The sequence below is a fragment of the Barbus barbus genome (assembly GCF_936440315.1).
Source record: "Barbus barbus genome assembly, chromosome: 16".
In the NCBI taxonomy this organism is placed as follows: Eukaryota; Metazoa; Chordata; class Actinopteri; order Cypriniformes; family Cyprinidae; genus Barbus; species Barbus barbus.
Genome location: NC_136744.1, coordinates 28,580,067 through 28,593,879, shown reverse-complemented (window position 1 = coordinate 28,593,879; position 13,813 = coordinate 28,580,067). Strand labels below are relative to the sequence as shown.

Below are 13,813 nucleotides of genomic sequence, written 5' to 3'. Positions count from 1 at the left end.
ATAAAATTGCTGCCCACTGCTCCGGGTGTAAGTTCACGGTGTGTGTGTGTGTGTGTGTGTGTTCACTGCTGTGTGTGTGCACGTTGGATGGGTTAAATGCAGAGCACGAATTCCGAGTATGGGTCACCATACTTGGTCGTATGTCACATCACTTTTTAATATAATAGTAATCATAAATAGTTTCATGACAAATATAAAAATGAAAAAAGAAATGTTCAAATGAAATAAGATTCCACATTAAAATGAATATAAGGGACATAAAAGCAAAAAACCTGATAGGAGCTGTACTAACATGACACAGCCAGTCACTAAAATCAGGGATTCAGCCAAGTGACCTTAATTACATGTAAAGCAATTTCATGTAAGATAAGCTGGACTGCTCAAGAATAACTCCACTCAGTTATCGCTGCTGGACTGTTTGTTTGGTCTGGTGATTATTTTTAGTATGCTGATTATCATGAATGAGGTTGGTGGACACTTAATCTTGTTTTATTGAAGAACAAGAGGTCATTCATGTTCTCAGTTCACATGTGTCCCACTGAAAGTGGCACATAGACTGTTCCTGAGGTCTGGCCGTCAGTCCCCTGATCTTTACTGCTCCCCTGGGTGGGGGTCACCGGTCGGACAATTCATTTGATATACGTACTGCTTTAATCCCAGCTGGGACCTGAGGAGAACACCAGGTCCTTATCTAACTCTGAGTTTATATTGTTCATTTTATGACTCAAGCGTATTACTGTAACAAAACCCTCTCTCTGGACGCCAACTGGCACACTAAAGGCTCTCAGCTGATGAATGTGACGGCTTTCACAGGACTCAAGCCACTAAACGGTTAATCTAGGCTTTATCACACAAGCTTTGATTCTCAGATGCTTTTATTTATACACTGAAATCTTTAGCACAAAAGCAGTTTGTGTTAGTAACAGCATCTCTTATTTTAGTATTTTATACTATTATGTTTTTACACTATTGTAATTATTTTAAATTAGCTTTTATTTTTATATTTTCCGTTTCTATTTTAATTTTACTTTAGGTATTTTTTAAAGTACTTAAGGTAATTTTGTAATTTTATTTACTTTGTAATTTGTCTTAGTTTTTGACTGTTTCTGTTTAGCTTTTTATTTTATTTCGGTTTTAGTCATTTCTGTCACGGTGCACACAGCAAGGATGAACGAGGAGCACGAGACAAGGATGTAAACTCAAATAACAGTCTTTAATGACTCCAAACAAGGCAGGGCAAGACAAGACAAGACAAGACAGGGCAGGGCAAGGCAAGGCAAGGTAGACACAGACAGGAACACCGGGGAGTAACAAGTAGACCAGACAACACTAACTAAACAGACAGGAACTTAAATACAAGGGATAATTACAAAACACAGCTGGACAAGAATAAACTAATAATGACACTTAACAAGGACAGGAAACAAACCAAATAAGGAAACATGAGGCGGGAGCACAAGACAAACACGACAGAGGACTGAAAATTTCAGTATTTTAGCTTATTTTGTTTCAAGGCAACATTTCAAATTTTTCAAATTGTATATTATTTTATTTTATTTCAGCTGTATTTTAAATAACGAAAACAATCTAGTTTTAGATTTAGTTAACAGTAACAACATTCAACAGCATTTCTCAAATATCTTTTGTCATAACTGACAATTGCATGAACAATTTTGTACTGTAGAGAATAAATGTTCTTCTTGAAGGTCTTGAAAGAGGTTTGCAGCATGAGGGTTACCATCTAGACACAATGTTTTGTATGTTTGTTCAGTCCATACTAGGGCTGGGCGATAAAACGATAACGATATGTATCGCGATAGACACGTGAACGATATCAATAAAAAATATGTTCGATAAAACGTTCGATATTTTTTTATTCTTCGTCGGAAGAAAACAAAGGTTGCGAAGCAAGTTTGGTTGCATTAACAAAGGCACTCGCTCTCTGGTAACCTAGCAACGTAGGGAGTGACACGCTAACAGCCAATCATGTAACAGTATCATGTTTGGTTGCGCCATATCGTTGTCTCGTGTCTAAGTGCGCACGCGCGCCTGAGAGTGCACGTCTGCAGCCAGACCTGGCTGGTCTGCTGGATTCCTCTTCATAAGCAGAAAATGAGTGCCGCAGCGAGCGAGGAAATTGTAAATAAAAGAGAAAGTCAGCTTGCCAGTAGGGCTGGGTATTGAGTTCGATACTTTTTAGGCACCGACCGAATTGCCCCGATACCACAGAGTATCGAAAAACGTCTTGTCGTTCGGTACCAAATTTCGATACCTGAGGGTTAATCTCATCACCGTCAGTGAGCCAATAAGCCTGCAGCACTAGATGTGTTTGACTAGAAACGGCGACGTGCTGATTGATCAGTGTTTGACCTCCGCGAGAGCGTTTCGAAAGCGCACGGAGCAGTCCGCTCTCTATATCGCGCGGTTTGTTTATTATACACAGACGGAAGCTCGCGTGACGCTCGCGGTCATTTCAGCGTCTGCCGCCTCACTAAATGAGGACATGAACATGAACAACATCTCCAGTTTCTGAGGAAAAAATAAACTAAGTTGTTTTTATGCATTCAAATAATTAGACATACTACACCAGAATTTAATAAAAATAAAACATATGGTGAAAGAAAATAAAACACCCACTTATGAAAGTGGATGAAGATTTAAAATTTCTTGAAGTCTTTAACAACCTAGAAATTATGATTCTGTCTGAGCTATGTGTTTTAAAATGAACACGCACTAATGTAAACGTAGCCTAACAGATGTGCAAACTGAAAACAATTTGAACTTTATTAAAATTATTTATTTATTTATTTATTGCCAAACTTGCCAGTATGGCAGTTTTTTGGATATTATAAGTCTGACCGTAGTCAGACAAAATGTCGTCTGCAAATTATGCAAGACCGTCGTCCCCGCCAAGACTGGTAATACCACGAACTTGATGTACCACCTTAAAAAAAATATCAATAATTATCGATATCGACCGATATGAAACACTGATATCGTGATACAGTTTTCAGCCATATCGCCCAGCCCTAGTCCATACCGATGATACTGTATGGCAGAGGTGGTTAGCCCCCCCCCAAAAAAACCCAATTGTGTCATTATTTACTCATCTTCATGTTGTTCTGTACCTGTGTAAATAAGTCTATGGAGACTAAAACCTGTCCATTCAGCCACCACACCTCTGTTTCCTGCAGTAACTCTATCAGTGAAGGTGCAGGTCGGCTGGACAGTGTATCACGATGTGTTAAAACATGGGCCTGAATCAGCTCCGCTGAGGAAGGGGATGGGCGGGTGGCCGAACAGAAACCATGTGATAAAACTCAAGGGAAGAGAGAAAGAAATAGAAGTGAAGGGGTGCTCAGTTTGCTTTTCTATCCTGGTGGTGCAGATGAAAGTCTCTTTGAGTGATGTTTAATAGTCAAGAGAGGAGAAGAGGGCACAGAAACGGTCTGCTTTTCCCATGTCCTTCCGTCTTTAGTGTCCTCTAATGAGGATGTCAAGATTTGATCCCGTTCAGACTTTTGTTTGACTGTTTCCAAGTGGTGTGCCAAAGGAAACACTCCTCGGGCCGTTGCCAAAATAAGGGAAGATGAAGTGTGTTGGGGCAGGGCAGTGCCAGCTTTATCCAAATGTTCAACTAGTAGCTTTTGGTGGCCAGCAAGAGCTTTGAGCAGCTTTGCATAGAGCCTCGGTTATAAAGCTTTTCACCGCAAATGCGATTTTAACCCTTGCAAAGCCAGTTACACGGCCACCGAAAAAAAAAAAAAAAAAAAATATATATATATATATATATATAGAATAACAGCGAATGCCATGAATTGCCCACTTGAAAACAAAGCCCACTAGACAGTGACCATGTGCTGATTCTGAATGCGTCTCTCACATAGACTGACAAAGGAGTAACTTATACTTTAAAGGCTTGCGCACTCAACTGTTTGCGAAATGGAGCTTTGTGCTCGTGTATCCTACCTCTCTCATTTGACACAAATCCAAATATTCCATAATATTTCCATATTTGCTATGTATCTGAATGCAAAACTGTTATTTATTATGTAAATTATAGGCTTTGTACTTCAGTCGCGTATTTTGTGTGTGTGTATGTGTGTGTGTGTGCGATCACTTCAACTGTTTCCTTATAGCAGCAGAAAAAAAACAATCCATTGTCTTATTAATAATGCATCACTGTAAAATGTCTACTTTTATTTGTGTACACTCGCAATGAAAACAAAACATTGTGCTTTTATAAAATAAAGAAAACAAACAGGATGTCGCTTTATGCCTTTTGAGTTTCCTTTCTGTGAACAAATTAAGTGTCACAAAAATGAACTGAAACTCAGCATATATAGGCTACGCTACGTGTCGCACTGTTTTTTCCCCTTGTTTATCCCTTAACTAAATCAAATATATTTCAAGTATTTATTCCTTGTATGTACATATGTAATTTAATATAACATTTAGTATTTTCACATCTAGATGGAAAAAATTGTAATTTGTACTACTGTCTTCAAAATAAATAAAAAGAAACCTAGCATAGTAGATTTGTTGTTTTCTTCTGTAGTGTGTTTTGGGACATATTCCATTAGAATTTATTGGTTTTAACAAGCCACCAATAGAAGGTGACCAATTACCAGTAGAGACCAAGAGGGTCCATTATGTTTCCATTAAAACCAACACAAGTCCCATCATAACCAGTAAAACCATTACAAATTTTGTGATGTCTAATGTTTTTTTTTTTTTTGCAACATTGCATGTTATTACAAATGCCTGTAAAGGGAGCCAAAGGCCTGGCCATTGCTGCTGCTACACTTCCAGGACGATCATATCCTTGTTTAATAGGCTATTGACCAAACATTTAATTAAAATATCCACATAATCTTTCATTTTTGGCCACCTTTTTGCTATAAATGACACAGCCTCTATAATTTCTTCAACAAAAAACATGTGGACATCACAACCCTTACAAAAATGAACCATGGTTTTATCGTAGTAAAACTGCTTAATTATTTTTGTGTGTGTGATTTCTGAATGCTTGAGACCATAAAATCAATCAGACAACTGTATTAATAAAATAATTGCCATAGGTAACTGTCTTGAGCTACAATTGTAATTTGTAAATAATACAATTTAATTACAATTTATTTATTCATTTACTTTTATATTTTATTAAAGTTCTATTTTGACCCTTATAGTAGGTGTTTTATTTATTTATTTATTTTTACTTTAATATTTAAGGGAGGGGTGCACAACAATACTTGCTTAGCAATCCTGCTTAGGGCACCCATTTGGCCAGCAGCGGCCCTGGCTACACCCCTAATATATACATATGAAAAAAAAATATATATATATATATATATAGTTTGTCATGGTTATATGCCATGTTTATGCTTTTTAACAGAAAGAAGTGAAGGATGTGTTTGCTGCCATCGTGTTTGAGGCAGCCTACAGTTTAGGAAAACACGTTGTGGATGGACACCAGGACCGTGACCTTCCCTCACTCGTTCCTGTTCTACGCTGGAAAAAAGGAGAGAAGATCGCTGCAAAGAACGAGGTTTGATTTTTCCGCCTTTTACTACACCTACAAAAGTAAGTTCAAACATGACACAACCTTTTGTACCAAACAGCAATACTGGAGATGCCAAAAAAACCTAAGCCAAATGTCTTGAGCAGACTGCACTACACAAATCCATTCAGAATGACTAAACACAGCAACATACACATAACAAATCAAAACATTATCCTGAATGTGTGTGGAAACAATGTGAATGGACTGAAATGTGTCTGTGCATGAATACAATGTGTGATCAGTGCTTTTAGAGCGCACATAAACTGTTTGCACATCAATGTAACGGATTCACACATGCTTACTGTACGACTCCTGTATGCATCATCTTTGCCTTGACTACAGTCCTTATACTTCAAGACTTTACTAGCGAAACACTGGTTTGCTTTATACAGCCGGGAATGTAATCAGTGTAATCAGTCTGGTTTTCTTTACAGTAGAGCTGCTTTAGACTGATTGTTTGAATGCATTTGCTTAATGGTTCATTGGTCTGAAAAATTTCCCACACACACACAGAAGCAAAATCAGGTTAAAGGGTTAGAATAGAAATTTCTGCCTACTTCCTCCTTGTGCCCCTGTAGATGCTCGGTGATAAACTCCATTCTTCCAGTATCATCTGAGTGACTAAATTATGTTAATGATGCAATTGTTGTGTCCGTTAATGTGTTAACGCTGATGGCTCTTATGTGTGTACACTCTCAGAAAAAAAGGTACAAAAGCTATCACTGGGGTGGTACCCTTTTAAAAGCTATATCTTATTTACCCCTAAAGTGTTCATATTAGTACCTTAAATGTACAGATTAGCATCAAAAGTATACATAGTAGCATCCAAAATGGCACATATTACTATCTTTTAATAAAATACTGCCCCAGTGACAGATTTTGTGCCTGTATTTCTAAGTGTTTATACAACTTTGTAGTTTTGTGCCTGTTTTTACATTTTAATATCTTTACAATGGTCTTATATAGTACATTATTTTAATTTACTCTGTTACTCACCTTGTACTCATTTACCGTTGGCATCACCCAGCAGCTCCGAATGCCAGAAATTACTAATTTCTCTAGTTATAAATGTGGTTTTAGTTAGCGCTCAATGATGACTGTTGACTCTTTGTGAGTGGAATGTAGAAGATTGATTAATTTATTTGCCAACACCCCACTTCATAACCCACCCTCCCGTTAGGCCACATGCTTTTCCCTCTGAGCTTGAGGAAACACGCCGCTGGCATCTTTCAGCGCGTCAGGAATCCATTACGATGGAATCTGAGGCTATTAGTAACTGTGCAGTTTGTCTGTAGCGCCAAAGCAAAGGTGTCGATGTCTAAATCTGTCCAACACAAACACACAGCACTTTCTTGTGCATTATGCTTGAAACCGCTAATCAAATACTGGAGCTTTGAAGGCCGTCAGAAGAATGTCCCATTGAGTGTATGAAGTCTTGCACAAAAGTACCCTCTAGTACTTGTGTCCTGTCTCGGGTTATACTGACAGTGAGGTGGTGTAAACATCCTGTGCTCTGTTTGACTCTTCACAGACGTGGTTTGAGAAGAACTGTCTGTCAGAGGACTGCGCCGCTGATCTGAGGCTTCATGGGAAACTGCTGCTTTCTGGGTAAAGCCCCTGATCTTCTCCTGCTTTCAGTAGATTTACGTCAGTAGGGTTGAGTCTGTGGGTGTGGACACACACTTGGCTCTCAGCGGCCCATGACGTCATTCATTAGCCGGTCTTAAGGAGGTCCTGCAGTCTGGTTCCCAATGATCTGGTTTCTCTGTAATCAAAAGTGTTTCCTTAAATGCTGAACCTTCACTGTTTAAAGAGCGGATAGTGATTTCACTGCTTACCGTATGTGCTAGTAATTGAAAACACATTTTACTGAAATGGCTACAAAACAACCATTCATGTTCTGTGACAGAGTATTTGGTATCAGGAAAATTACGTCTATTTTTAGGACCAGTGATATTTTTGTATTAGAATATTTTCATTGCAGAAATACATTTAGATATTTTACCTTTACTTTTACTAAAATCGCCTTTAAAGGGTCATGAAACCCCCTGTTTCAGCACTGGTTAGTTCTCACTAGAGTTTAAAAAATGCTAAAAAACTGGGCGTGGTGCGCTGCGGAGCAGAGGGGGAAGACAACACACACAGCTTTGGGTTCAGACCGTTTCATTTCACTCCCATCGGGTTAAAAACACTCTTCATTGAAAACATATATATGAACGCGCTGTTACACCTCTGATAATTGTTTAGGCTTATTCTGCTGCGTTTATATAAGCCTTTTGATGGGTTGTGTCACAGAGCTACAGAGCTAACGGTTACACTCACTAAGTGAATGAATCGCGTTTGTACCAAACTCTTATTACAAAGCAAAAACTAACGCTCTCCTTCGATCCATGAACGTTTCTCTCAGTTAATGTGCGCATCTCACTGTCTGAAGCGTCTGTCATAGCAAATCAACACATGCTGCTGTGGATAATTAAGCGAAGCGTCTTCTCATAGGATAAGAACACGCAGGCTCATGATTTATTTTATAGACTCCGACGCGTCATCGATGTACTAAAGTCCATTGCCACGTCACAAATTGTGACGTAAATATGATGTAGATTTTAAACCCGGAAGATAAAAATGGTGCAAAAAACTTCAAATTAGCCAGTTTTCTCCAACAATTAAAATAATCGGATGCTAACATTGTCTTCTATGATGTGCAACACAAACACCTCTGATAAAATCTCAGAAAAAGTAGTCTGGGGTTTCATGTCCCTTTAAAGTTTTCCAAATGAAGTCCTTAGTAATGTATATTAATAATCAAAAATTAGGTTTTGATATATTTACAGTAGGAAATTTACAAAATATCTTCATGGAACATGATCTTTACTTAATATCCTAATGATTTTTGGCTTAAAAGAAAAATCTAAAAATTTTGACCCACACAATGTATTGTTGGCTACTGCTACAAATCTACCCGTGACATTTAAGACTGGTTTTGTGGTCCAGGGTCATGAGAATTTGTAAGCTTAATTTTGTTCATATGCAATATTTAATTTAATTTCATTTTAATTCATTGTTCATTTAATTTAATTTAATTAATTAGAAAATAAAATTGGTTACACTAAGTACTACAGTAATATATAATAAATACTTAGATTAAAATAATAATACAAAAATTATTTTCACAATACAGTAATAATAATTTGTAATCAAATTGTCTTGAAAAATGTCACAATCCAAAAATATGAATTGTATTAAAATAGGCTTAATTTTTCTTTATGCTAATTTCTCTTTTTTTTTAAATCATCAAAATGTAGTTACAAGATAATCATTCATATAATATACAGTCATTCATTCACAGTACAGTCAAAATTTGCTAATAAAACTGTCAAAGTCACATGCAAAAAATATTGATTGTTCTAAAATAGGCATGATTTTTCTTTAAGATTTTTTTTTGCTTATGGTGTGAAATATGATGCAGAGAATTTAATATTTATGCAAATAGCAGATACTTTTATTAAAAGAGAAGGAACAAAGCAATTTGTCAAAAAGCCAGACATATTCATAATACACAATACCAGGTTCCTATATTCTTAACAGGTTTTTTGAGATTCATCCTTTTGTCCGTCTCACTTTTTCTCCTTTCTGTCATTTTCCCAGGCGTTACATCAGTTCTCATCTGGCTCTTGGTGGAGTGAGAAACGTCTCATTAAATTTAACCATCTCTAATGCTGGAGATGACGCCTACGACACCAACATCTACTTTAACTTCTCCAGAGAGGTTCACTACATCAACTTCTTACAAAGAGTAAGTTAGTGATACTGTATATTTGCCATTGGTTTCTCTACACCAGACCTTTGAACCTACAGGCTGCTGCAGTTTGCAGTTTATTTTAGCTTTTGCTTCAAACTATATTCTCCAATATAATTGGTAAACTTGCAAATCCAGCAACTAGTTCAGTGACTCCTAAGATGTTTTCATTGGTAAAGACCATTTTGATAAAAACCTACTGAAAATTGCATAAAGTCAACTAATTAGACTGAAGTCTTTGAACATTCTGTTTGTAATATGCACCAGACGGCCCATGGGTGTGCCATGAATTTAATGCCAAATGGTGACAAATAGGTTCAATGATATGCACTGGAAAATGTGACAAGTCTGAATCCTCCTTTCTAAGGGTATGTGGTCACCATATCTATGATTTAATGGGACAGATTTGAGAAAAGCGTGTTGAATATAAAGAGATTCGGTGTTCGGTCAGCAGAGGAAGTTGTGGAAACAGGAGGAAGTGCGTAGTTTCTTGCAGCTGGTCAGTGTATCGTTATCTCGGGCCACACTGACCGACAGCCCCATTTCTCTGTTACAGCTCTCTCATGTTCTGTTTCCCCTGCTGAAAAGCATTCTGTAGTTATCAGCAGCATGAGCAAGAACATTTCCTCCTTTAGTTTGACGATTAATGGAGAGACTCTTTAAGATTCCTAAACACACCACTTTAAAATGAGCTCAGCCATGGGGTGTACCCATGTCTGTGAGATACTGTATATTTGATCATGTGTTTCCTAATTGTGACCTTTTCTATATTTTGTTAACAACGAGAAACACAGACTATGGAAAAATTTACTGTCAGTAACTGACAGAAATACTACTTCTTAAAAGGATATTTCACCAAAAAATTAATATTCTGACATTTACTTGCCCTCATGTTATCCCAAACTAGTATAATGTTCTTTCTTTACAAACATTTTTTATTTTTTTTCATTTAAATTAAAAATTAACCAAAAAATTAGATTTTTAGAAAAAAAAAAAAATTAAAAAACAAAAAACAAAAGTACTACTAAGTATTCAAAATCATTTACTTTTGGTCTGGCTTTAATGGTGTATTTGATATTTTGACCATCATTTGTTTTTGCATTCCAAAATCTTTCTGAAAGAATTCAATTATCTTTAACGTAAACATAGTTTGTCCTTAGTCTGTTTTTTAAACGCTCAGATTTCACTCTATATATCCTTGTTTTGATACAGATGGAGCTCTTAACATTGGTTTACCATCTTAAATTTCATTGGATAATTTCTGCAGCATTACCTCTCTCTTCTGTGTGTAATTCCTCATGACGGTTGAATAGGACGCATGTGGGCGTCCAGGTGGAAGTGTATTGTGAGAAGACTCACTTTGTTTGCTGTTCTAGTACTATACATGCAGCAGGACGGCTCTAATTACCCAGAGCCGTGAGAAGCCGTCTATGTTGATGTGACCCGTCTACAAGTGTCTCCCTCAGAGCGCTTCAGCTCTCTCTCATGCTGAGTGTGAACTTGTGCTTGCCTCTTGTTTTATAGTAGGTCCTGTTGTCTCTGTGTTTGTCTTGCAACCCAAACCATCTGCAGCAGTGAACTGGTTTCAGAAGCTCTATCGCACCGTTTAGGTGGCCCTGGGGCCCCTCTGACAAAGAAACACACTCAGTGTAATTAGATAAACGGGGTATTGTCCTTCTATTAAATTGCGGCAGGTGAAGCAAAGACCTTCAAATCGGTGAGCAAATGATTCGATTAACTTCAGTGTTACTGAAGCACTAAAAGACGAGGCCGAGAGAGGGAAACAAGCTGGCTGGAGATGAAATATAAGAGTATATTTTACAGTCGCACAGCCAATACATACATCATTTGAGATTTGTTAATGTTTCAGTTTAATAACACACAGAGCAGAGAGTACTGACTTAATAAAAACACCTCTTTCCTTCCTGAACGCCACGGAATACAGTTACCAAAAGAGTAGTGACAAAACACTAGGGATCTTACACCACTTTTGAGGGCCATGTGATGTAAATAGAAAATGTGACAAAACTAAATCTAAATAATTATAAAGCATTTTGAGTCTGATGTGAAAAATGCAACTGAACACACTTTGAAGTCTCTTTTGCTCACCAAAAAATATAATAAAAACTGTAATATTGTGAAATATTTTTCAGATTTACAATTACTTTTTTCTATTTGAATATATTTTAAACTGTAATTTATTTCTGGGATCAAAGCTGAATTTTCAGCATTATTACTCCAGTCTTCAGTGTCACATTATCCTTCAGACATCATTCTAATATACTGATTTGCTGCTCAAGAAATATTTATTATTATTATTATCAGTAGTAGTAATAATAATAATAATATCTATTTTTGTGGAAACCATTAAACATTTTTGGGGATTCTTTGATTAAATGAAAGTTATTTAAAACAGAACTATTTGGTCAAAATATCTTTTGGTAAATATAAATCACTTTTGGTCAATTTAATGCATCCTTGCTGAATAACAATATATTTTTTAAAAAGACCACATTTGAATGGTAGTGCACTGTACATCTAATTATATCAGACATATTTGAATATCTGTGCCTAATATCATGTTTTGAGGAAATAGGGGAGCAGAACTACAGCCAGAAAGTGTAAAAATGCATGATCCAGAGCGGATATGGACCGCAGACCTCAAATTGTCAACCACAGAGCGCTCTTGAACTCAGAAATGATTAACGGGCCACATTTATTCCGCAGTGCCGCCAGTCGAGGTGCCCTGCTGTACGTTAGCAGTACTCAAATCTGGGGAAACCAGGGTGTTCGCGTAAACGCTCCAAACGAGTGCAGAACGTGAGGCCGAAGCCTCAAACTCTTCCCCAGAGAGCCGCCAAGTGCATGAAAAATGAGTCCCAGGCTTTCCTGCACCCCCTCAGCTGCTTTTGACTATTTATTTATGTATTTTCTCCGGCAGCGGTTCTTGTTATTGCTGCAATGTCACTAAGAATAGCTTAAATATAAACTCGAGAATGGGAACACGTGCAGGACCTCACGTGGAACTCGAGATTCCAGAGTTAAGCGCTCATCCTCTGCATTGTTCCAGCAGCGTGAGGCTGTCTAGTTTATCAGTGACCCTGATAGATTCCTGAAGGCTCTCTGCTCTGTAAAAGGACAGTTTGGTTAACTCTCGCACGAGGAATGATCACTCCTCACGGGGTCGAATCTCAACTGTTTACACAAACCAGCCGGTGTTACTCTGCTGTGTTTAGAGAAAGCTCTCAACTCTCTATTTACAGGTTAGTCAAGTCACATTTATTTATATAGCACTTCATGCTACACAGTTTGTTTCAAAGCAGCTTCTCATTAATAAACATGAAAATAGCAGTGTTTGTTGTAAAATTGATCAAGTATGAAACCAATTATATTTCAGCTATAAAGCAGCTCTACAAAAGAAAATAGTGTAATTATTCTCAATTTATTTCAGTGTTGTTTCAATGCAGTTCAATAAAAGTGTTGATGTTGCAACGTTAATCAATTATTAAAACCAGTTCAATTCACCTGTTAAGCAGCTCTGTTGAAGATGTGTCATTTTTCAGCTCAGTTTGGTTTGACATTGATTCATTTAGGTTGAATAATGTCAATGTTGTGAACTTCATCAGTTATGAAACAAATTCAATTCAATTTTTATTCATCTTAATTCAGATTCATTGTTGAGACCGTTCAGTTAAATAACTATTTTGAAAAAGTTCATCAATTACTGTATGAAACTAGTTCACTTCAGCTATAAAGCAGCTCTGTTGAAGTAAATTGCATCATTATTGAGGTCAGCTCAGTTCAGTGCTGATTCAGTTCAGTTAAATAACTGTCAGTGCTGCAAAGTTCATCAGTTACTGTATGAAATGAGTTCAATTCAGCTATAAAGCAGCTTAACAGAACACAATAGTGTCATTATTCTGCTCAGTTTAGTTTGATGTTGGCTCGGTTCAGTTCAATAACAGTAACAATTCACAAAGTTCATCAATTATGAAATGAATTCAGTTTCAACTATAAAGCAGCTCTACAGAAGACAGTAGCATCGTTATTCAGTTTAATTCAGATTAAATGTTGATTCAGTTCAGTTCCAAAACTGTGTGAATGTTGCAAAGTTCATTAGTTATGAACCAAATATAGTTTCAGCTATAAAACTACTCTACAGAAGACAATAGTGTCTTTATTCAGCTCAATTCAGTTCAAGTTTTGTTTAATTTTTTAAACCCCATTTTAAAAGTTAGTGCATATTTAATTTTCCCCAGCATGTTTATTATTTTTGATATCTTGTCAACCATGCATATGTTATACTTCACCAACACTTTTACGTAAAGCCTTGTGCACACTACCCATCCATAAAATGTGCTTCCACAATGCTCTGCTAGTGTGCACACTTGCACATTTGCATTCCAATTGATTGCAGATGCTGCAACAAATTTCAAACTTGTTTAAAATCTAGT

At 36.9% G+C, this 13,813-nt stretch overlaps 1 protein-coding gene across 4 annotated transcripts in view; it reads left to right on the top strand.

Moving 5' to 3' along the window:
• Nucleotides 1-13,813, top strand: part of LOC306882672 (integrin alpha-9-like) — a 105,538-nt gene that overhangs the window by 66,462 nt on the left and 25,263 nt on the right. For all 4 annotated transcript variants that reach the window (XR_013785279.1, XR_013785280.1, XR_013785281.1 and 1 more), the window contains exons 16-18: nucleotides 5,396-5,548; nucleotides 7,095-7,171; nucleotides 9,209-9,356. Coding sequence is in view for 1 of the 4 variants with exons in the window: in XM_079437484.1 (XP_079293610.1) it covers nucleotides 5,396-5,548; nucleotides 7,095-7,171; nucleotides 9,209-9,356 (378 nt within the window). In the remaining 3 variants the exon portion in view is untranslated. The remainder of the gene's footprint in view (nucleotides 1-5,395; nucleotides 5,549-7,094; nucleotides 7,172-9,208; nucleotides 9,357-13,813) is intronic.